At 48.3% G+C, this 24,232-nt stretch overlaps 1 protein-coding gene across 1 annotated transcript in view; it reads left to right on the top strand.

Annotated features, from left to right (window-relative positions):
• The window catches only part of ADAMTS9 (ADAM metallopeptidase with thrombospondin type 1 motif 9), a 145,055-nt gene that overhangs the window by 49,939 nt on the left and 70,884 nt on the right, over window positions 1-24,232 (top strand). Inside the window, exons 13-23 of the mRNA XM_045022622.1 lie at window positions 4,213-4,394; window positions 4,484-4,620; window positions 5,558-5,675; window positions 5,947-6,042; window positions 13,385-13,551; window positions 13,664-13,793; window positions 14,554-14,680; window positions 18,215-18,425; window positions 19,623-19,787; window positions 21,275-21,439; window positions 22,431-22,550. Of these exons, the coding sequence (XP_044878557.1) occupies window positions 4,213-4,394; window positions 4,484-4,620; window positions 5,558-5,675; window positions 5,947-6,042; window positions 13,385-13,551; window positions 13,664-13,793; window positions 14,554-14,680; window positions 18,215-18,425; window positions 19,623-19,787; window positions 21,275-21,439; window positions 22,431-22,550 (1,618 nt within the window). The remainder of the gene's footprint in view (window positions 1-4,212; window positions 4,395-4,483; window positions 4,621-5,557; window positions 5,676-5,946; window positions 6,043-13,384; window positions 13,552-13,663; window positions 13,794-14,553; window positions 14,681-18,214; window positions 18,426-19,622; window positions 19,788-21,274; window positions 21,440-22,430; window positions 22,551-24,232) is intronic.

Raw genomic sequence — 24,232 nt, 5'->3', positions numbered from 1 at the left:
ACCCCATTGTGCTAGGTGCTGTGCAAACACGGAACAAGAAGGTCCCTGTCCCAAAGAGCTTCCCGTTGTAAATGTGAGACAGGTGACAAGTGGGTAGAACAGACAGACGAGGAGCACAAGGAGATGACCGGAAATACTGGTCAGCATTGTTCTGGTTAAAAGATTGTAATTGGTTAAAACTGGATTGGCAACTGGTTAAACGATAGGAAACAAAGGGTAGGAATAAATGGTCAGTTTTCAGAATGGAGAGAGGTAAATGGTGGTTTCCCCCAGGGTCTGTACCGGGGTCAGTGCTGTTCAACGTATTCATAAATTATCTGGAAAAAGGGGTAAACAGTGAGGTGGTAACATTTGCAAATGATACAAAACTACTCAAGACAGTTAAGTCCAAAGCAGACTGTGAAGAGTTACAAAGGGACCTTACCAAACTGGGTGACTAGACAACAAAATGGCAGATGAAATTCAGTGTTGTTAAATGCAAAGTAATGCACATTGGAAAACACAATCCCAACTATACATATAAAATGATGGGGTCTATATTAGCTTTTACCACACAATAAAGAGATCTTGGATTCATTGTGGATAGTTCTCTGAAAACATCCACTCAATGTGCAGCAGCAGTCAAAAAAGCCAACAGAATGTTGGTTCTCATTAGGAATGGGATAGATAATAAGTCAGAAAATATTATATTGCCTTTATATAAGTCCCTGCTATGCCCACATCTTGAATACTGCATGCAGATCCGGTTGCCCCATCTCAAAAAAGATACATTGGAGTAGGAAAAGGTATAGAAAAGGGCAACAAAAATGATGAGGGGTATGGAACAGCTTCTGTATGAAGAGAGATTAATTAAGGGACTTTTCAGCTTGGAAAAGAGATGATGGGTGGGGGGTAGGGGATATGATAGAGGTCTATAAAATCACTGGTGTGGAGAAAGTAAATAAGGAAGCGTTATTTACTCCTCAGAACACAAGAACTAGGGGTCACTAAATGAAGTTAACAGGCAGCAGGTTTAAAACAAATAAAAGGAAGTATTTCTTCACACATCGCACAGTCAACCTGTGGAACTCATTGCCAGAGAATGTTGTGAAGGTCAAGACTATAACAGGGTTCAAAAAAGAACTAGATAAGTTTCTGGAGGATAGATCCATCAATTACCAGAGGGGTAGCTGTGTTAGTCTGGCTCTGTAAAAGCAGCAAAGGGTCCTGTGGCACCTTATAGACTAACAGACGTATTGGACCATGAGCTTTCATGGATGCATCTGACGAAGTGGGTATTCACCCACGAAAGCTCATGCTCCAATACGTCTGTTAGTCTTTAAGGTGCCACAGGACTCTTTGCTGCTTTTACAGTTCCATCAATGGCTATTAGCCAGGATGGGCAGGGATGGTGTTCCTAGCCTCTGTTTGCCAGAGGCTGGGAATGGGTGACAGGGGATGGATCATTTGATGATTCCCTGTTCTGTTCATTTCCTCTGGGGCACCTGGCACTGGCCACTGTCGGAAGACAGGATACTGGGCTAGATGGACCTTTGATCTGACTCAGTCTGGCTGTTCTTATGGCCTGTCCATTGTCAAGTTTTCTGTAGGCATCACAGCAAATGAGTTTTAAGAGGGATTTGAGGAAGAACACTGCAAGGGGGCAGCATAAAAGAAAACATGAAGGTGCTTGCTTGAAAACTTAACAAGCAGGTGATCGGGGCCAGTTCTAGGAGTGGGCAAGCAGGATGATTGCCGGGAGGGCCAACTTCTAGAGGGCACTGTACAGTTGTGCCACTCAGCCTTTTTTTCCCTCTGGGGAGGGGGTGCTAAAAACATTTCCTGTCCTGACCAGCCATTATCCTGCCCATGATGAAGGGTAGGAGTTGGAAAAGTGTTTTTTTTTTTAAACTGGACAATTGCATGTTCTATAAGGCATGTTGCAACCTTTCTCATGCTCGGTCCTCAAAAGTGGCCAGAGAGAATTTTACCAGAGTTTCTGGAACCATTATCCTTTGAGCTGACAATAAGCATCATAAACTTCATCCCAAAGGGGACTTTCTAGGTCTGAAAATGAGTTCCTGTCCTGAAAGTGCTTTCTGATCAGTCCCTCTAATGTCACAGCAGGAGCGCTCATTCTCTCATTACTACTGACAGTTACTGGCAGGTCTCCTTTGGTTCATGTAGAAGAGACTAATGGTTTTGGGGTGGCAGGTTATGAGTCGAGCTGGTCAAAAGCTGTATGCCGGAATGATTTCCTGATGGGAAGTGCCCTTTCTGTGGGAAAAATTTCAGTTTTGCGGGAAAAAAAATATTTTTTTCCCCCATCAGTAAAGTCAAAATGACAGCTGCCCACCTGGAAGGCTCTTGTCAATTTCACTTTCTGCCATTGAAATTGACAAGAGGAGCCTAGACTTTCACCCATGTGAAGAAGCTGTTACTTGGCTGTGCAAGGTAAACGTTGTTGGTGTTTTAGTTCCTCAGAATCAACTAGGGCTCCTAGGCTCTCCAGTAATTCAAACAATAATTGTCACAGCAAGGTGCTCTGGGCCATCAATGCTTATAAAGTCTTATGGTGATGAGGTCCGTGTATGTCTCTCTAGGGATTGTCCCATCTTTATTTGTAGATTCTCACAACATAAAATTTAAAATGACTGCAGCAGAGGGGGAATTCGTTCCTCCTGGGAATCTTTCTCTCTGCCCACTCTCTCCATCATAATCAGTGCTCCTCAGAAGAGGGTGGAGTCTGCCATGCTGATGAGGTGATTCCCTTAAAGATATACACACACACTGATTCATTAGCTAGTCCGCGTGCGGTAGCATGCTAAAAATAGCAGTATGGCCGTGACTGCATGGGTGGTGGCTCGGGCTAGCTGCACAAGTACAATCTCTCTTGACCCCCTGAGCTGCCACCCAGGAAGTCTTCTGCCAAGCGCCCTCCCAACTGCTGTATAGAAACAAACTGACCCTGGACTTTGCTCAGTTGTTTTTTGGGGTCTGAGGATTGTTAAGCATCCTGCCCTGACTCCCTCGCCTATGGATTTTTTGTGTGCCTCCAATGCCTCCACCATTCCCAGGTTTCATTTGTAACCAGAAGCAGGTGAATGGAAATCTCACCAGGGAGCATCGTTTTCACTAGATTTTTCAGTCCAAAGCAGTTCTGAAGTTGTTTGAGGTTTCCCCTTTGCAGCTCCATATTCAGGCCTCCATTCCAGCCCACTTTGCGCTGTGTCCTGTTGTGTATCCGGCTCTATTTGCCTTTCAGGTGTCCCACTAGCCTGTTGAGAAGCGGCAAATTATCAGGGCTTTGTTGTGATGAGCTGTAGGGTGCAGCTCTCTCTACCTCACTCCTCCTTCCCCTGCCCCGATCTTTATTTTCCCTCGTCTTTGTTCTTAACCCCTTCCACTTACTGCTTGCAGTATTTAGCTGCCACTTTGAGATCTTTCTTAAAGAAATGCAAGAACAAAATATAGGCTCTTCATCATCAGGAACAGAAGAAGTGTTGTAAATAATAAATGTCCTGAACTAGTTAAAGGGATGTGATTGTGGGACCGGTGGCTGGTAGCATAGCACTTGATCCAAGGCTCATTGAAGTCAGTGGAAAAACTCCTGTTTGCATCAGTAGGCTTTGAATCAGGCCCATCACACACAAGCATGGGAGCGATCCAAAGAAGTTTAAGCTGCTTCCCCTACCCCTGTGAGTGCAGAACAGCTGTTGTTGTGTAATGAGGTGGAGGGTGGCAGCAGAGACCAAAGTCGTCTTCCCTTTTGGAAGGCTGGGGAAAGCTTGTGGATGGCTGCAGGCTCTGGCTGCTGTGTTATGGAATCTCTGAATAAAAGAACAACATAACAGTTAAATACAAGCTCTCCATATCATCGTAAGAACACCGCCACCTGTTACCAGGCCTGGGGCTCAAACCCAGGAAGAGTAACATACGTGCTCACGTGCAATCAAGGCAGCATACGCAGTCCCTGGGGAAGGAAAATGGGTACCATTCTAACCACTTCCCTGGCTGCTGTATTGATTCCATAGCCTCCAGTCTCATTTTGACTAGCATCTTTCATGAGATGGGAGGGCGAGGTTGAGAGGCTCAGAGGATGAAAAGTACCAAAAGTTGATATATTAGGGGGAGAGAGATTGAACTCAAATAGAGGCTCAGTTGATGCATTGCATCTTAGGCTTGTGGTTGATCATTGCATCTTAGAACTAAAGCGATGTTTTTTTCCTCCAGGCCCAAGAACGGTGGGAAATATTGCGTGGGTCGTCGAATGAAATTTAAATCCTGCAACACTGAACCATGCTCTAAACTAAAGAAAGACTTCCGAGATGAGCAGTGCGCTGACTTCGATGGGAAGCATTTTAACATTAACGGTCTACCTCCTAATGTGCGTTGGGTTCCTAAATACAGTGGAAGTGAGTATGTCAGGAAATTAACGTCAGCCTCTTTGCAATGGCTGCATAAGGGAGTAGCATTAAAATAACGTGACCTTTTGCTTTTCCAGTTTTAATGAAAGATCGGTGCAAGTTGTTCTGTAGGGTAGCAGGAAACACAGCCTACTATCAGCTCAGGGACCGAGTTGTTGATGGCACCCCTTGTGGCCCGGACACAAATGACATCTGTGTGCAAGGACTTTGTCGGGTAAATATTTCCTTCTGCTGTTTAACTAGGTTGTTTTCTTGTTTTTATTGAAAGATCAGTTCTCAATCCCGCTTCCACATTCTGGGCTTCACGGGTACTAGTGTGGATTCTTCCCGAGGCAAATCAAAGAAGTCCCGCTGTCGTGGTCATGTGTCCTGTGATTGGAAAATCCAGCTCTAGTTGTGTGTGTTGAGCCCTCTGGAAATTCCAGAGACCTCAGCAACTACTTCGGCACTTCAATAAGTGACCAGATTTTCCAAAGAGCTCAACACTGACCTCTTTGAAGATCTGTCCGTAAGTCTTGCAGTTTCTGGGTGCTAAGCACTCTTGAAATCTCAGCCCAATTTTGGGTGGGAAGGACATGAAAAATCTACCCCGTGCTCTTTTGAAAGTCTGACCATGCCAGAATTTGTTTCCCCTCTTCACAATTATTGTAATGCTATTCTCCTGTATCTGAGTGACTCCCCAAACTGAGGTTCCCTTGTACACATGGCAATCTCTAAACTGGATAACATTGCCATCTTTTTCTTCTTCTACCAGTGGCACAGTTGCAGGCACAAGTAAACGATCCCTTGATGTTAAGCCTTGTTTGGGAGTAAGGGGCACTAGCATACACTGCTACCCACTGTTAATAGTAGTGAAGTAGGATACAATAAACTGTCCGTTATGGAAAGAAATGTCAAGTTGTCATAATGTTTCAGTGTGCAAATTCCACGTTTGATTATAACGAGTCCTTGCTTTTTGGAAACCCTCTGCTTAAAAACAGCTTCAATGTAAGATGGTTACACTGTAAATTAACTAAACGTGTGGAAAAGGGGGAAAATAGTTTGGCGGTGGTCTTTGTACACAGATGATTAATATGATTTAATTAGGAGATTTGTAAATTCTGTCCTATTTAATATTTGTTCAATCTAGTTTTTAACTTTTTCTCTTAAAGCAAGCTGGCTGTGATCATGTGCTAAATTCCAAGGCAAGGAGAGACAAATGTGGCGTTTGTGGTGGCGATAATTCTTCATGCAAAACTGTTGCAGGCACATTTAATACAGTGCATTATGGTAAGACTCTGTCACCAGAAAACTTATAGAGAAAAATGCAAGCCTATAAAAGCATTAACTACATACAGTCCATGAAAACGCGCATGTAAGTTGCAAAATCCCTCTAGCTGTGGTATATTCTGTTCTGTAACTATTTATGCTACCCTTACAGGAAAAATTTGGTTTGTGTAATGCCTGATCCTTTAAAATCTTTAAAGATGTTTCCCTCCTCCCATAAAAAAGTAAATGGAATGGCTGAGGAATAGTCTTGACCTTCTGCTCAATCTTTTAGGCTATAACACCGTGGTACGCATACCCGCTGGTGCTACAAATATTGATGTGCGGCAGCACAGTTACTCAGGGAAACCAGAAGATGATAACTACCTTGGTAAGTTTAATGCCCATTAGAATGTGGAGACACATGCTATTTATGTGGCCCTTTCTCAGCTAAGGAATATTTAGATTTCACTGTCAAAAATATGTACAGTATATCTTCCATATGGACTAGCCTTAATTTTGCTTCCTCTCTCTGTGTCTGGGTACTTATAAGGTCCTCGTTGCTGTAGTACATGAGAGACTAACAAATGTTAATTACTTTATCCTTACAATGCCCCTGTGAGATCAGGAAGGGGTAGTATTCCCATTCCACAGGTAGGAAGTAAGGGAGATTAAGTAATTCACCCAGGGTCACTCAGGAAGTCTGTGACACAGCTGGGAATTGAGCTCTGATTTCCAGACTCCCAGAGCAGATCCCTTCATAAGCTACGTTTGCTGGAGTATAAAGACAGAGATGTTTACAAGGTTTCAATGGAAATTATATACAGATTTTTAGGTATTGTAACCAAAATATATATTATTTACTATTCCACTGGAAGATAACAGGCCTGATCCTCATACACACCTTCCCCTTTACCCCTGCCAGAGCAGTGTAAATGAGAATCAGGTCCCAAAAATCTTGGTTTTATTTAAACTGATATGTTATAATGGTAACTCGACCTTTAGCTATTGCGCACCCCCGACAGCAAGATTCTGACCCCCAGTTCATGCCGAGCAGTAAATTGCTCCTGAAATAGTACGGCTTGAGTGAGGACAGCAAGGATGGCAGAATCCAGCAGTATGGAAATTCACCTATGGGTGAATTTGATACCTGGGCAGATGCCCAGTAAGGCCTGTGTTCGACTTCAGCCCTGCTGTCTCCCCCCAATAGGGTTCATGCTGGTCCTTTGCACAGCTGTCAATTTCATCCTGAGGTGGGTGAAATCCTGGCCACATTGAAGTCCAGGAAGTTTTGCTGCTGATTTGCAGAGTGCTCGTACTGTGGCTCTGTTTCTCTTCCTTTGCACACATCCTTTGTTTGGGTTGGTCAGCAGCGCTGTGGTTCATTCGCGTTTATCTAGATCCCTCTTTGGACAATAGGCGTTGTCTTGTTTTCCAAAGGCAGAATAATCAGCTTGTCAAAACAGGCTGGTTTTGTTGTTAGGTTGTTTTTTATTGTAATAGATTTAAAAAAATAACTCGTATGTGTTGGCTTTAATGATTAGTGTTATTTTAAACACGTGACTTATGAGGAGAGATTGAGGGAACCGGGATTGTTCAGTCTGCAGAAGAGAAGAATGAGGGGGGATTTGATAGCTGCTTTCAACTACCTGAAAGGGGATTCCAAAGAGGATGGATCTAGACTGTTCTCAGTGGTAGCAGATGACAGAACAAGGAGTAATGTTGCAGTGAGGGAGGTCTAGATTGGATATTAGGAAACACTATTTCACTAGGAGGGTGGTGAAGCACTGGAATGGGTTACCTAGGGAGGTGGTGGAATCACCTTCCTTAGAGGTTTTTAAGGTCAGGCTTGACAAAGCCCTGGCTGGGATGATTTAGTTGGGGTTTGGTCCTGCTTTGAGCAGGGGGTTGGACTAGATACCTCCTGAGGTCCCTTCGGACCCTGATATTCTATGATTCTGTGGAATGTTGTCTTCACTTGCGGTGAAATTCATCCCTGTGCACAGGGTCGGCATGTAACCCCTGCAGCGCTTAAGTTCCACGTAAGCCCTCAAAGTAGGACACAAATGATGGACAGACCTTGTGTATAGGAGTTAATTTCACCTATGGATTTTTTTTTCTTTTTTTGGTAGTATCACTACTTAGGCCTCGATTTACTGTGGGGGAGATTGTCCCGTATCCTAACACAGATGCTCAAGGGAAGAGTGGGGTGTAAGGAACACCCCCCAGCATGGCACAACTCCAGGAGTGGGGAGAGACAGTAGAGGCTCTGTGCCCCATAAGTGAGTGGGTGGAGGCACCTTTCCCCTACAAGTGAGTGAGCGGAGCCAGACTGGCCAGGCCTGAAGGGGGAAGTGAGCTAAAAGCAAGAGGAGACTCAGGGGGAGGCGGTGACTTTCTGAGTCACGCTTCCTGTCCAGCAGACTCCGGAGGGCTCAAGCTAGCCTGATATGCTAAAGAGAATCAGTGGCCTGATGGTGTTCTGCATGGTTTAAGATGTAGAAAATATGTCCTTTGCAGTCATTAGAGAATCTTGCCAATGAGAATACAGTGCAGGGAAAGGAAATACAAAATGAAGTGGGCCCCGGGCCCTGCTTCTGACAGTTGAGCCATGCAAGTGGACCCCTGTGCCCCAGTAGGGTCCAGCTGTATGGATTTGATTCCAGGATTGGAACCATTCAAGGTATTTTGACCTTATATACATATTGCCATTAATTTGTGGCTATGTCCATTATGAATTCATGTTTACAAGTGTCTAATTAAGCAAAACTGGATGAATCTGCAAGCTTTGTTACCAAGAGAACCGTAAAACTTTCCAAACACTTTCTGTCTTTCTCCAGAGGGAGAGATTCCTCCCTGTTCTTCTCTTTCCTAGAAAAATAATCTTCCATGTATATAGTTCCCTGCTGTGTATTCAGAACAGTCTACCCCGGCCAGGCCCCTGCGCCCAGAGGAACCTCTCAGTTCTTTCTGGAGAGCTTTAATCTTCTTGAGAAGCATGAAGTCAGATCTTCTTTAATGTTGCAGTGTAGAGTATAGGGTCTGGGCCAGTTGTGATTTCTTTAACTGAATATTGCTGGGAAAGCAGCTTTTCCTATCAGGCCTGAATAAAAGCGAGTGAAAAGTGTGCATGTGAACACTCATTTCGCAGCTCACTGAGTGTGAAATCTTAGGCCCTGGAGATTGTGAACCTTGTAGTAGTTACATAACAATCTAGGAGGAATTTGATGTTGTCATCAAGTCTGTGATGTCTAACCGGTCTCCCCTATTGTTGTAGGAAGGTGCACTAAATGGAATGGATTCCTTTAATGTGTTTTAGTGCTGCTTAATAGTGTTAAGTCACAGTAGGAGGAATTCAGTTGGGGCTGAACCCTGCATTTTGAGGTTTTCCTTTGGCCATGTACGTGTTAGCGGCTGAGCAATCGTTTGCTTTATTCTCTCTCCTAGTTACGTTTCAACCCCTCCTTCCATGTTTTGATGGTAGCTTTAGGTTTTGCAGTAGAGAGCCTTTGTAGTAATGTAGCTGTGATGGGTGAAATGGTGGGGAAACTAACTTCGGAAATTAGCTACTTAATCGCATTAGTGTGAAGTTGTGCAGCAGACTGCTGTTTGCAGGAAACCGGTCCTTTTAGAAAGCAGTTAGGCTTTAAGCCGTCAGTGCTTTTGCATACCTCAGGGCCTGGAATAAAACAAAAAAAAAGATGCTGTTGGCTGAACTCCACTGGAAGGTGAAATCCAGGCAGCGTACCCTACCGATGCACCTGAATGCAGGATGGAAAGGTTCTACAGTCTGACAACCTTTACAGCAAACAACCTTGCCCAGCCCCCGTCTCGATCTGTGCAATTCTTGTGTTGCAATATTTGGGGTGCAGTTTACGTGTACCATTTAAAGAGACCAAGCTGGCACCTCTTTGCCACCCCGCCTGTGCCCGGTCTTTAGGAGCAACCTCCAGCAGGCCAGCAGGCCGCCTTTCTTCTAATAAGGCCTGGGGCCAGCGTAGGGTCTGCCTACACGGCAGCTGGAAGCTGTGATTTCCCTCACAGTGTAGCCATGGCAGCTGGTCCTGTGTATGTACCTAGGGCCTCTGCTGGGATTGTACTCAGCATGACGAGCCCCTCTCATTGCTCGCGCCTCCCCACCTGCACTCTCTTGATCGGAGCTAGGACGGGTATGTCCGCTCGAGCTGGAAATTTCACCTTCCCTGAAGGGTTCTGTCTACCCTGTACCCCACTGGCAGTGGCCTGTCGGGTCTGTGTAGCTACACGCCACAGGGAAAAGCCTCCGGCCTGTGGTGTGGAGCGACACGTGACAGCGAAGGGCTCTGGCAGCGGGGAGGCAATGGGGAAAGGCTCCGGTAGCTCGCTGCAGCTTCCCGCCACCAGAGCTTTTCCCTGCCACGGGGAGCTGCCGGAGCCTTTCCCCACTGGCAGAGTCGTTCCCTGCGGTGAGGAAAGTTTCCAGCAGTTCCGTATGGCTAGGAAAGGCTCCAGCAGTGGGATACTGCTACGTATACGGTAGGTGTGTGGATGGGGGAGGCACTGCTTGGGTGTGTAGAGACCCGTGTAGGTGCAGGGTAGATCCCTGAGGAGTTCAGGGGTGTCTCCACTCTACTGACTCAAGCAGTGTCTCACCATCCACACAGCTGTTTGCATCCGTGCTAGGGGGCCATGCAGTGTCTCTATTCTAGGCGCCGCCATAAGGGGTGTGCGGTGTAGACGTCCCGTGGTCTCCCTGCGCGGAGCTGTGGCACACCACAATAAGCAGGAGCAGTCCTCAGCTGCAGGCACAGCGACTGTATTGTCACTGCCGCTGTCCTCCAGCTCCTCTGGGTTTTACTGGCAGAGGATCTACAAGATCATCTTTAAATAATTCATAGGTTCCAAGTCCAGCAGGGACCATTGTGATTGAGCCTGACCTCCTGTGTAACTCAGGCCAGAGAACTGCCCCCAAATAATTCCTAGCGCAGACCTTTCAGAAAAGCATGTGATGGGTTGTCACCCCCAGGGTGCAGACAGGTTGTCACCCCCAGGGGGACCACTGCACCCCTCTAACCCCCGAGCTGGGCTGGCCCTTTTCTCACACTGCTTTGCTGGAGACACAGCCAGCCTCACCAGGCCCTGTCATCACCCAGCAGGTGGTGCCACACACCCAACTGAGCTACCTCAGTGCTGTACCTAAGTAGGGTGACCAGATGTCCCGATTTTATAGGGACAGTCCCAATTTTTTGGTCTTTTTCTTATATAGGTTCCTATTACCTCCCCCCCTCCCTCAACCCGCATCCCGATTTTGCTGTCTGGTAACCCTATACCTAAGCCACTCAGACAGACAGTCAATGCACCCCCCGCCCCGGAGTATAAACCCAAAATTTGGCCATCTTGCCCTGCACAGGGATCTGTACAATGTAAGCTCATTAATAAAGTTTGCCTTACCCTCGATGTGGGAAAGATATGCAACAGCCTTTGCTCACAGAGCTGAGATTTTTCTCCAAATACTTCACTAAAAGGCACACTGGTTTAGACAAAGCAAAAAAATGTATTGACTACAAAAGATAGATTTTAAGTGATAGCAAACAGATCAAAGCAGATTGCCTTCATCCCTTAACGGAACTTATGGTCATTGGGCGATTTGCTCGATCTGCCATGCCAGCTGTCGGCGCAGGGCTGGGGTGGTGGCACACAGAAGGAACACACACATGCACTGCCAAACATCCATCAACATGTAGCCACACATCCAATCTTGATTTAAAATCAGAGACACCATTGTGGGATAGAGTGTCCCCAGGCCTGAAATACTCTCAATGCAGGAGGCTGTCAGGAAGCCAAAGCTGTTCCCCCAGCTAACGTGAGTTAGGACAACCGAGGGTTCTTCTCACAGAGGGAGGCTCCTCTTCTCAGTCCCAGCCTGGGACCAGAAAAGGCCTGTCCTGTTGATTGCTCCCCATCCCCTCCTTGGAAAACCACAGCAGCTCCCTGCAGTGGCATAGCCAGGGGGAGGGAACAGGGGGAGTGGGAAAAAAATAGGCACCACCTGCTGCAGCGCTTTTACTGACGGGGAGGCGCTGCGGGTCTTCAGCGGCACCTTGGCAGCGGGACCTTCAGTCGCTCTGCAGGTCTTCGGTGGCATTTCGGCAATGAAGCTTCAGTGCCACCAAAGACCCCCGGAGCGAGGGAAGGGCCCGCCGCCGAGGTGCCGCCGAAGCCCCCCGGGGCGAGTGAAGGGCCCGCCGCCGAGGTGCCGCCGAAGCCCCCCGGGGCGAGTGAAGGGCCCGCCGCCGAGGTGCCGCCGAAGCCCCCCGGGGCGAGTGAAGGGCCCGCCGCCGAGGTGCCGCCGAAGCCCCCCGGGGCGAGTGAAGGGCCTGCCGCCGAGGTGCCGCCGAAGCCCCCCGGGGCGAGTGAAGGGCCCGCCGCCGAGGTGCCGCCGAAGCCCCCCGGAGCGAGTGAAGGACCCGCCGCCGAGGTGCCGCCGAAGCCCCCCGGTGCGAGTGAAGGGCCCGCCGCCGAGGTGCCGCCGAAGCCCCCCGGAGCGAGTGAAGGGCCCGCCGCCGAGGTGCCGCCGAAGCTCCCCCGGAGCGAGTGAAGGGCCCGCCGCCGAGGTGCCGCCGAAGCCCCCCCGGAGCGAGGGAAGGGCCCGCCGCCGAGGTGCCGCCGAAGCCCCCCGGAGCGAGTGAAGGGCCCGCCGCCGAGGTGCCGCCGGAGACCCCCGGAGCGAGTGAAGGGCCCGCCGCCGAGGTGCCGCCGAAGCCCCCCCGGAGCGAGGGAAGGGCCCGCCGCCGAGGTGCCGCCGAAGCCCCCCGGAGCGAGTGAAGGGCCCGCCGCCGAGGTGCCGCCGAAGCCCCCCGGAGCGAGTGAAGGGCCCGCCGCCGAGGTGCCGCCGAAGCTCCCCCGGAGCGAGTGAAGGGCCCGCCGCCGAGGTGCCGCCGAAGCCCCCCCGGAGCGAGGGAAGGGCCCGCCGCCGAGGTGCCGCCGAAGCCCCCCGGAGCGAGCGCAGGGCCCGCCGCCGAGGTGCCGCCGAAGCCCCCCGGAGCGAGTGAAGGGCCCGCCGCCGAGGTGCCGCCGAAGCCCCCCCGGAGCGAGGGAAGGGCCCGCCGCCGAGGTGCCGCCGAAGACCCCCGGAGCGAGTGAAGGGCCCGCCGCCGAGGTGCCGCCGAAGCCCCCCGGAGCGAGTGAAGGGCCCGCCGCCGAGGTGCCGCCGAAGCCCCGGAGAGCCGCCCCGTCAGTAAAAGCACCGCAGCAGGTGGCGCCTTTTTTTTTAACCCACTCCCAGGTGAGTAAAATTAAAAAGACGCCACTTGTGCTCGGTGGGGGAGCGGCCGCTACCCCGCTCCCTCCCCCAGCTACACTACTGGCTCCCTGCCAACAAAAACAGGGCTCAAAATAAGGATTTTTAACCAAAAAAAAAAAGTCTCAAAAGCTGCCTTGACTCGCCTGACCCTGCTGCCTGGCTGCTGGGCTCTACCATGGGGCAATGACTCCAGCCTAAGGGCCTGATCCTGTAATATGTGGAGTCTCCCTCCGCTTCCACTGATGTCAAGCATGGCGTTTCCAAACCTGTATGGGCAAGCTCCTCCCCCACTGGGAATCAGGGAGGGAAATCACTGATGCCAATGCGGCTCCACCGTAGTTTTAAAATGTTTGTATATGGGACCTCAAACCAAGTGCTCGATCTACTTTGCTTCAGCGTCCGTGAGTTGCTTATGTGAGTGTGGGGTTTTGTTTTTACCTCTTTTGCGCAGCCTTATCAAACAGCCATGGAGCCTTCATCTTGAATGGAGACTTTGTCGTCAGCATGTTTAAAAGGGAAATCAAAGTTGGGAATGCTGTGATCGAATACAGTGGCTCAGACAATACAATCGAAAGGATTAATTCTACGGAGCGCATTGAGCAAGAAATCGTTCTTCAGGTACCGGGCGCTTCCTTCACGCAAACGCACCTCCGCTGGGTTTTATTTGAGTGAAAATAGCACAGATATTGACTGGTTTTAGTTTATCCGTGTGTGTCTTTGTTTTCCCCAGATTCTATCAGTGGGTAATTTATATAACCCTGATGTTCGATACACATTCAATATCCCGATTGAAGACAAACCTCAGCAGTATTACTGGAACATCTATGGCCCGTGGCAAGCCTGCAGTAAACTTTGCCAAGGTATGTGCTTTGGAGTGTATTAAATCAGTCACGGCATTTTCTGGACTTTGGTGGTGGTAATAAATGCATTTTCACTTGTTTTCTCTGAGCTTCTTCTATCATATGAGTAGTTTGATCATTTCCATGAGCTGTAGTAGTGGAATGATCTATGCTGCCTTATGCCAGCTGATAATGTTTAGCACTTTTCTGGTGCTTCTCATCTTCAAAGCGCTTCACATACATTCATTCACTGAGCCTCACAACAACCTTATGAGGTACGGCAATGTTGTAATGGGGAAACTGAGGCACAGAGTTTCCTTCTCATTCCCAGACCTGCAACGAGAGTCAATGTCAGAGCTGGGGTGAGCATTCAGGAGCATCTGTCTCTGTATCTCTGTACACCTCTAGATGGGTGGCAGGGGGTGGATCACTTGATTACCTGTTCTCTTCATTCCCTCTGAAACACCTGGCATTGGCCACTGTCAGAAGTCGGGATACTGGGCTAGATGGACATTTGGTCTGACCCACTATGCCCATTCTTATGTTCTTATACACTACCTCTCTCTCATTCACCAGTTGTACTAAAGTCCATCTAAATAAGCTGGATCTTTTTTGAGTTCATGATGCAAATTTCACCTCTGTAGTGGATCCCCTAGATCAAATAGATTTGCAGAGCACAATTTGAATTTTTTTAAGAAGCTGTTTTGAAAACAGAGAGAGAGACAAACTAGATTGGATCACTTTCCTGTATGTGTTTAAAAATGTATTTTTTCCTGTTTAGGGGAACGAAAAAGGAAACCCATTTGTACGAGAGAATCTGATCAACTCATGGTGTCAGATCAAAGATGTGATCGAATTCCCCAGCCTGCTCCAGTAACTGAGCCTTGTAGCACAGAATGTGAATTAAGGTGCATGCTACTCAGTCATGTATATACATTACACCATATATTTATTGCCTAGTCTTCTTTCCTTTCACTGCCTGCTGTGGTTCCCTATTTCTCAGTGAACCACGCTACCTGAAGCAGACAATAACATTGCTTTTGTAGGCTTCTGCAGAGTAACGTAGGGGAGGGATAGCTCAGTGGTTTGAGCATTGGCCTGCTAAACCCAGCATTATGAGTTCAATCCTTGAGGGGGCCACTTAGGGATCTGGGGCAAAAATCTGTTTGGGGATTGGTCCTGCTTTGAGCAGGGGGTTGGACTAGAAGAGGTCCCTCCCAACCCTGATATTTTATGATTCTATGAAAGTTCTGCCACAAGTTAATGGTGCACACTGGCTTCTTTGTAGGAGGGAGTCAGGACATGTTTTGCTCTCTTCACTTCAGCTTGCCTTTCTATGGTGAAAGAAGCACTAACTGCAAGGGGCACATCTTTTATTCAGTGCTGCAAGATGTAGAAACATGAGACAAAAGCCTGTGATTCCTATCCTGACTTGATCAACGAGGCTGGGAACTGCATGGTGGTCTTGTCTTCCCAGGAGAAGCAGTCTGCAAACATTAAAAAATAAACAAAAGTAGGCCTAAATCCAGCAAAGCAACTTAAGCATGTGAGCTGTCCTACTGGAGTCAGCGGGAGTACTCGTGAGCTGGAAGTTAGCATGTGCTGAAGGGTTTTGCTGGATGAGGGCCTTAGCCAAACGACTGCCACTGACGATTACAGTATGGCGAAAGATTTTGGAGGGGGGAAAGCTTTCTGAAAGAACCATTATTTCTAGACCTGTTTAACTTTTACACTTTTCATAGAATCACAGAATATTAGGATTGGAAGAGACCTCAGGAGGTCATCTAGTCCAACCCCCTGCTCAAAGCAGGACCAAACCCAACTAAATCATCCCAGCCAGGGCTTTGTCAAGCCGGGCCTTAAAAACCTCTAAGGATGGAGATTCTACCACTAAATTGTGAACTTTTGAATTAAAGTGTGGGCAGAGGGGGGGTTAAGTGGCTGCTGCTGGGCTAGTTTAGTTTTTATCTAGATTCCAACTGAGAATGTGATGGTCCTCTCAGGTTGTCATTGTAACAGCTGAAAGGTTACTCAGTTGCCATTTCAACAGCTTGGAAGCTCCAGAGTGGGGAACACTCAAAGTTAGGAAAGTGATAACAGATTTGAGACTGACCTGTACATCAGGAGCTACTGGCTCCAGATCTTTATTTTACTTTCCTAGCTACTCTGCTGCAATTTGGCCTTGTGGCCAAGTTGAGGAGCTCTGCATTTTCTATAGAGGAGACTCTAATCTGGGCTCTGATCCGATGCCTGTTGAAGTCAATGGGACTCATTCCATTGACTTCAGTGGACATTAATGCCTGTGGACCTAATTCTGCAAGGTGCTTGGGCGAGGTGCTGAGTGCCCTCAAGTCCCAAGTGGGCTCTCAGGACCTCATGTAATCAAGCCCCATTCACCGTGTCATATCCTGGCTGTCTGCAATGGTAGCGAAGCAATCACAAGCACCTCCTCCAGGGTCGGGGCCGGCTGGTGGAGAGGCAGTGATACAGGCAGAGCAGTTTAGCAGTCCTCACTTGGAAAAATGGTGTCTGCACTGGATGATCTTTAGGGTGGGGGCTTGGATAACACCCGGAAGAGTGTGTGTATGTGTAGCGGATGGGAGTGTGGATGGGGGATGTGTAAGAGGACCATGGAGAACACCCTCAAAAGAGTATGAAAGGCCAACTTCTGCTCCCAGATATGCAGGTGCATCTCTGCAAAGGCAGGATTCTGCCCAATAGCTATGAAAAACATTCAGTGCCTTGGGGTCTAGTCCCTCTCTGCCTCATGGGCAATATACCTGTGTAGATGGCATTAATGTCATTTACTTGCATATATCCTCAGTACATTGATGGGAGAATAAACACATGTGCTCGTGACCAAATATCAAAGTGAGCCTTTAGGACTAAACATGCATTTAATTGTTGTTGTTATTTATTATTGGTCTGGGGCCCATTGTGCTAGGATCTGTATTAACGGCACATTAAGAGACTAACCTGGCCCCCAAAGAGTTTGCAAGGTAAATACAAAGGCTGGGAAACAAAGGTGAATGGGTTTCCCCAGGGTCACCTAGCAGATCAGTGGCAGAGCCAAGAATAGAACTCAGGGTTCCAATTTCCCAGGCCGGTGGCCCGTCAACTGGACCGTGCTTTTTCTGCCACCCATCCAGCACTCTGGGATATAATTTAATATTTATATCAAGTCCTTTATATTGGAAAACGTGTTAGTCCCAGATTCTGGAGTGAGGAATCCCAATAGTGTGAATTAAAGTCTCCCATCACCTGCACAGATCTATTATAGTCATGAGGCTGGTATCAAAACATTGGAAAGCATATCTGGAGCCTGTTTTTTATTTTCAAAAGCACAGAGCACCCATAGCTCCAGCTAAAGTCCACGGGAACTGTGAAAACCAGACCTCTGGTGCCTTATGAAAACTGCACCATATATATGTGGACATAAATTTAATGCAACCACATGGGAAAAATCCAGGCACAGCAGCAACATCTGGACCTTCGCTCTCCAGCCTGGGGACAGCATGGAGGTGATTCTGGAGTATTCTGGAGAGAATGCCACACACATTGCACTCTTGCCTTCTTGCCATTTCAGTCTTAAAGGAGGATGTCTGATCTCCTAGCTTCAGGGTAGGAAAGGTGACTAAAGCATGAGGATGTGGCTGTAGATAAGAAAATGTGTTCAAGAACCGAAAGGTGGACAAAAGCCCTGAGGGTCTCAGTTAAATGGCCTTAATTTTTGCATCGCTGCCTGCAGGCAGTAGAAGCCACCCTGGCAAACACCAGGACCAGAGTCCCACCAGCTGAGAGCAAGCGCTTTTTAATCCCTGATAGAACTCTATCTCGTACCAGTGCACAAATCACTCGGTTCCACTTCAGAGGGCTGAAAGTTTTGCTAAAGCATTCTGCTCCATGGAATTACATTTGACGTACGCTTCATGCCCATACAATCTAATGCATTTGATGCCATGTTTTTGGAAAGCTTTTGGTTTTCTGAGGGTGAGGCATAGTCTAGGGGTCTGAACACAGGCCTAGAAGCCAGGAACCCCTGAATTCTAATCCTTGCTCTGCCACTGACTCTATCTGTGACCTTGGGTAGGTCACTTAAACTCACTGCCTTGGTTTTCCCATCTGTAAAAAGGGGCCAATAATATATATGTACATCCCAAGAGTGATGCAAGGAGTAATTAGCTAATGTTTTAGACAGCACTTTGAAGATGCAAAGCTTTGGGTGGTGTTGTAATGAGTTAAAAATCTGTGTAATTAAAGTACGTACATGCCTTATTTATGTAATGTGATACTAACTGCGTTATACACATAGGATACTAAAAAGCAGCAACTCCTTCTGCTTCTGGTGCATTTGCCGTGCTCTTCCAGGCTTACTGTTTTAGATAGCATAAAACTGGCCGAGTTACTGATGGTGTTTTTTGGGGGGGGCGTTTTGTGCCCAGGTGGCATATTGCTAGAAAGAGCGAGTGCACTGCGCAGTGCGGGCTGGGATACCGAACGCTAGATGTCTACTGCACAAAGTACAGTAGGTCGGAAGGGAAGACAGAGAAAGTCGACGACCGATTCTGCAGTGGCCAAACCAAGCCAAATACTAGGGAAAAATGTTTTGGAGACTGTAACGTAGGAGGATGGCGGTATTCAGCCTGGTCTGATGTAAGTATGTCACCTGAGTGGTGAAATTTCCCTTATTTCAGCCTGTGTATTCTTGGCAGCTCTCAGTCAAATGTTTGGGTGGGGCAGGCACTTAGTCAGCCTAACCTAGTAATAAAAGTGGCTTTGGAAAGTGTCCTGCAGTCCTGTGCTGCTGCTTTGAAGCCCTGTACTGGAATAGTGCATTAGATGTGCGCTACAGTCGGTCAGTCCTGCATGGATCCGGCATCAGGAGGACCTAGTCTGTGCAACTGGTAGCTATAAATAGCACATGGAACTGGGAGACGGTGACGTTTCTGCTGATTTTTCAGCATGTTCTCTGGGTTCAAAGCTGCCCAGTAACGCATCCGCCATTGCTTTCTGCATTCCTCCGATGTCTGTAAGACAGAGCTTGACCTTTCTCTGCACATACAGCTGCTAGCACCATCAGTAAGGGTTTGTGTGTGGCCTTAGCATGCAGACTGGAATAAAGACAGGAGTTTGTTTCATGACTGCAATATAGATAACTTGACTTTTTAGAATACTGTGTATCTTGATCTTCATTTACACTGAGGCCCCTTTACCCTGCTTTGGCATTGGCACACCTTGAGGCCACGTAACGTGCCCGAGTGGTGTAAAGGCACCTTGGTATAAATGGTAGAGGATGTAAAACAATCAGGGCTTTGGAGCAGAGCCCGGAGCTGAGTGTGGAGCAGCTCCGGAGCTGGAGCTGCAGGTTTTTGCCTGGAGCAGGAGCGGAGCTGGAGCACAGTTCCAAAGCCCTGAAAACAATGTTTGGTATTGAAAAGTTAAACCAGGCCACTGCTATTTACCATTTCTCATGATACAAGTACAAAGAGACACCAGTTGAATGAAATTGAAAGGCAACAAATTTAAAACTAATAACGGAATTCTTTTTTGGCACGACCCATAATGAAACCTGTGGAACTCATTGCCACAAGATATTACTGTGCTTGGTAAGATTTTAAAAAAGGATATATAAGGGATACTAACCTTTGTACTTCTGGTCAAGACCAGCCATCAGCTGCCTGGGCTTAGGAAGAAACTTACCCTATGGGGACACTTTTGTGCAGTTGTTCTTTATGGGAGTTCTTGCATCTCCTTCTGGGCATCTAGTCCAGGTAACAGGACTACATAGACTATTGGCCTGGCCCAGAGTACAATTCCTATGTGTGTTTACTGAGTTTCTCTTTCTTTCAGTGCTCTAAAAGTTGTGGTGGTGGCACAAGGAGACGACGAGCCATCTGCGTTAACACCCTCAATGATGTACTGGATGACAGTAAATGCAGCCAGCAGGAGAAGCTCATTGTAGAGCGCTGTAGTGACTTCTTGTGTCCACAGTGGAAAACAGGTGACTGGTCAGAAGTAAGTGTCTAGTGTTTTACAGCCAAAGAAAGGAGAGTTCCATGGAGCTTGAAAGCTTGTCTTGTTCACCAACAGGCTATTACCTCACCCACCCTGTGTGTCTCATATCCTGGGACCGACCCGGGTACAGCACTGCACTTAGTAGTCAGCCTGCACTGATGTGCCTGTCTTTACCCATGACTAACGAATGGCTACTAAAGACCAGATCCTTTCCCTTAGAGGGGGCACATTGGAACCACTGGGGTTCTGCTGTGGAAAAGGGGTGAAAGCTGTCACACTGCATCCTGTGCCCGTTGGGGGATCAGCCCTCTGCTCTGTATGCACTCTCTTCACCCCCACACACAGGAAGAGTTGGGAGCCAGGATAGAGGGAGGAGTGGGGAAGCAGTGCCCTTGGTCCTAAGCCTCCAGCTCCACTGGCCTTTTTTCTCTCTGCAGAGCATGTGCCTGCAATAGGGAAATGAGGGATTACTTCAGCTCCAGGGGTGCTTTGTCGCCTTTGACGGGGCTCATGGCGAGGGGTATTCCTGCTCCCTAGTTCCACAAACGCAAACCCCAGTAGCTCGTCTAAACAGGACTCACTTCTCCAGGGGCCATGTTCTTTCAGGAGTCATGAGATGACAGAGGAAAACTCCCGCAGTGAGTGCACTTTGGGCTTTGCTCCCGCTCCGGCACCTAAGAACATGAGCCGCGCTGCAGGAAGAGAGCGCGTCAGCCCCTGGAGCTGTGATGCCTTTGGAACGCTTGGGCTGGCGGGAACATGGGAAGAGGAGCACTTTGCTCCATCTTTGCAGAGATGTTGCCAGCACTTCTGTCCCCATTCAGGCCCGGCTAGTGCCTGGCTGTGGCCTTCCAGACTCCCCGGTCCTTGGAGACAAACCATGGCTGGCTTCTGCCCTGGACTGGTTTGGAGGCAAGGGCTTCTGCACCCTTTGTCCCCGGCACACCTCCCATTTTGGCCCTCACGCTGCAGCATCCGTCATTTGCGCCTTTGCTTTCTGGCACTTCTCAAGAAGTTCTAGGGAGCCAACCTCACAAATAACAAGCATGTTAGCAACACAGAGGAGAAGTTCCACGGCTGTAAAGCTGAGCTAGACCCACTGAAGTTAGTGGAGTTACACCGGGTTTATATCAGAATCCAGCCCCGTAAATCCTGTCTGAGTTCCACTGAACATCCTGAATTACACTGATTTACCCAAAAGGGTGATTAATAATTATCCTGATATTTCTCCATCTTCTTTGACTGGATGTTATTTTCAACCCTCCCTGTATGTTTGTTTCGACCCCCATAGTTCTCTTTAAGCTCCAGTCAGTGCTGTGAACCAGCTCCTCCTAGTTAAAGACACGCCTCTGAGCAAACAATTGTTTGATGGTGGTTTCTGGTCTGGTTTTAATATCACGGGCAGATTCTCCACTGCTGTCCGTCACCATAGTTCCATTGACACCAGCTAAGGATCTGACCCCGAGTCTGTGATTTGCTCCTTGCAGTGTTTGGTAACCTGTGGGAAAGGGCACAAACATCGCCAGACTTGGTGCCAGTTTGGAGAAGATCGGTTAAACGACAGGTTTTGTGATCCGGAGAGTAAGCCCAATTCTGTGCAGACCTGTCAGCAACAGGAATGTGCGGCGTGGCAAGTAGGACCCTGGGGTCAGGTAATGTAAGAGACTCTGTTTCCTTCAGCTCCAGGTATGAATGGTCTGTTGTTGAGCTGACAGCGGTAGCAGGACCATGCGAAATTTCATTTGTGTTTATAATAGATTGGCCAAGATTTTCAAAAATGGGTTTCCAAGCTTAGACTACGAAGTCCATATTTAGGCACCTAAATAATAGCAATACCCGCTCTGATACAGTGCTTGGCATCTCAAAGCACTATACAAAAGAGGTTAGTATCGCTACCCTCATTTTACAGAGGGGGAAACTGAGGCACAGAGGGGTGACGTGACTTGCCCAAGGTCATCCAACAGCTGAGCTAGAACTGGAGCCCAGGTTCCCTGAATCCCAGGCCAGTGCTCCATCCACTCAGCAATATTACCTCCTTTTAATAAGAAGTGCCCTGATTTTCATAAGTGCAGCACCCATTGACTTTCCGCAGCCCTTTTTCAAAATTTTGCCTTAGTTTTTGTCGTGTTTCAAATTTATTTCCACAGAGGGGAAAATAAGCAATTTGTGCTCATATCTTCCAGAGAATTCTGTCATCTTGATTTCCATTGCAGCTGTAACTTTTATGATTTAGTTATTTAAAAAAAAAAAAATTTAGCCGGACCACACAAATTACTGATCGGCATAATTCCTTTCATTCATGATCATGATATGTTACTGGAAGTTTGCACAGCCTGCATGCAAAGCAATGTGACAGGGATTATACTAAATTCATATCCCACCGAATGGGAAATCATTTAAACACTCATACATCCATATTTGAAGACAATAAATGAAGCATGCAGGATTCCGACGGAAGCAGTGAATTAAGTTTGGCCTACTTTTAAGTTGAAATGATCGAAGTAGAAGAAAAAGGCTTTTTTACTTTTGGTGGATGTTATGAAAGAAATGATGCGCTTCGAATACGCTACCCCGCTTAATATTTTCCAGGTCAAATCTGTATTTAGTCATGTGCACGTCTTTCTTATTTTTTTCCCCTCCCAGTGCACAATGACATGTGGGCAGGGCTACCAAATGAGAGCGGTGAAATGTGTCGTCGGTGCCTATGTCTCAGTAGTGGATGACAATGCGTGTAACGCCGCTACGCGGCCAACGGACACACAGGTAAACGTTACACTTCTCTTCATCTCTTGTTCCCATCGTGGCATTGCCTCTTGTGAGAGTGCTAAAATAAACATGCCTTTCCTCTTTCTTAATGGTCCCTGGCCTAGTAAATCAGTACCAAGATCTGCTCTTTTGAAAATCCCTGGGCCCGCTCCTCAGCTGGTGGAAATCAACGTAGCTTTACTGACTTCAGTGGAACAAGGCTAATTTATAGCAGCTGAAGGTGTAAGGTCTCCTCTGCAGTTAGACACCTGCGTCTGGCCTGTGCCAGCTGACTTGGCTCACAGGGCTTGAGCTGTGGGGCTCTTGAACTGAGGTGCAGACATTCGGGGCAGGGCCGGCTCCAGGGTTTCTGCCTCCCCAAGCAGAAAAAAGAAGAAAAAAGCCGCGATCTTCAGCTCTACCACCACCGCTTCAGTCTTCGGCAGCTGGTCCTTCACTCCAAGAGGGAGTGAGGGACCCACCACCGAAGACCCGGACGTGCCGCCCCTCACCGTTGTCTGCCCCAAGCAGCTGCTTGCTGGGCTGGTGCCTGGAGCCGGCCCTGGTTTGAGGACCCTTCCATCTCACAGGGTCCTAGAGCCCGGGCTCCAGCTTGAGCCCAAATGTCTACAGCACAGTTAAACAGCCCCGTGAGCCTGACTCAGCTGGCATGGACCAGTCCCAGGGTTTTAATTGCAGTGTAGCCGGCCCATCAGTGGCCAACTTGAGTGGTTTTGGGCAGATCTCAGGCAAGAGCAGCAGAGCTTGTAAGCCGTGCCCGTTCTGCTCCAATGCTGTCTGGTAGCAAACCTGGCAGTGGGCAGGGGGTTCCAGTGTGCATTTCTGCCAGATCTGGTGAGGATTGAACGTGTACGTATGCCATGAAATGGATCTCTGCAGCCTTGTTGTAGTTGTCACGTGCTCTGTTTTTGATGTCAAAGCCACAGTGAGCTTCCTAGTGTCAATTCTATACTATGGAGCATGCCTAGGGTGACCAGAGTTCCCGTTTTTAAAGGGACAGTCCCATATTTAAGCCCTCCTGCAGGTGTCCCGACTTTTTCTTAAAAACGGGCAAATTGTCCCATATTATCTGTTCCTTCTCTCCCCCCCCCTCCCCCCATCAGTACTGGTGGGTCCTGTGGGTCCAGTGGCCGACAATAGGGAAGGGTGTGTAAGGCTGGTGACGAGGCAAAGCTGCAGTGCATGGGGCCGGCTGCTGCATCAGCGCAGCCCCCCGCTGCGTGCCGACTCTCGGCAAGCAGGGCTCTGTCCCCAGCTGCGTGCAGCAAGCTGCGGTGGCTGGTGAGTGTGGGCAGGCTACGTGTCGCCCATAGGGACAATAACTCGAAGAAGAAGGAGGAGCAGTTACTTACCTGTAGAGAAACAGGAGGGGTTTTTTGAGATGTTTTGTCCCTGTGGGTGCTCCACTACCCACTCTCCTTCTCCACTGTCCTTGCTCTGGGCTCCATGAATAGAAAACGGAGCAGCGGAGGGTCTTCCCCTCCCTGCATACCCTCCAACAGACTACAAGGATGCATAGGGCACCGCTGACCAAAAAAAAAAAAGCTCCAATCAAGAGCATGCCAGGTGCACACACATCCTGACATGGAGCTCCCATAGGACAATCTTGAAGGACTCTAGTTACTGTATACATAACCTGCCCGTGCTTTTCAACCAGCATCAGAGAGGAGAGTCACACT

This window comes from Mauremys mutica, chromosome 7 (assembly GCF_020497125.1).
Source record: "Mauremys mutica isolate MM-2020 ecotype Southern chromosome 7, ASM2049712v1, whole genome shotgun sequence".
Lineage (NCBI taxonomy): Eukaryota > Metazoa > Chordata > Testudines > Geoemydidae > Mauremys > Mauremys mutica.
This window is presented reverse-complemented; position numbering and strand designations above follow the sequence as displayed.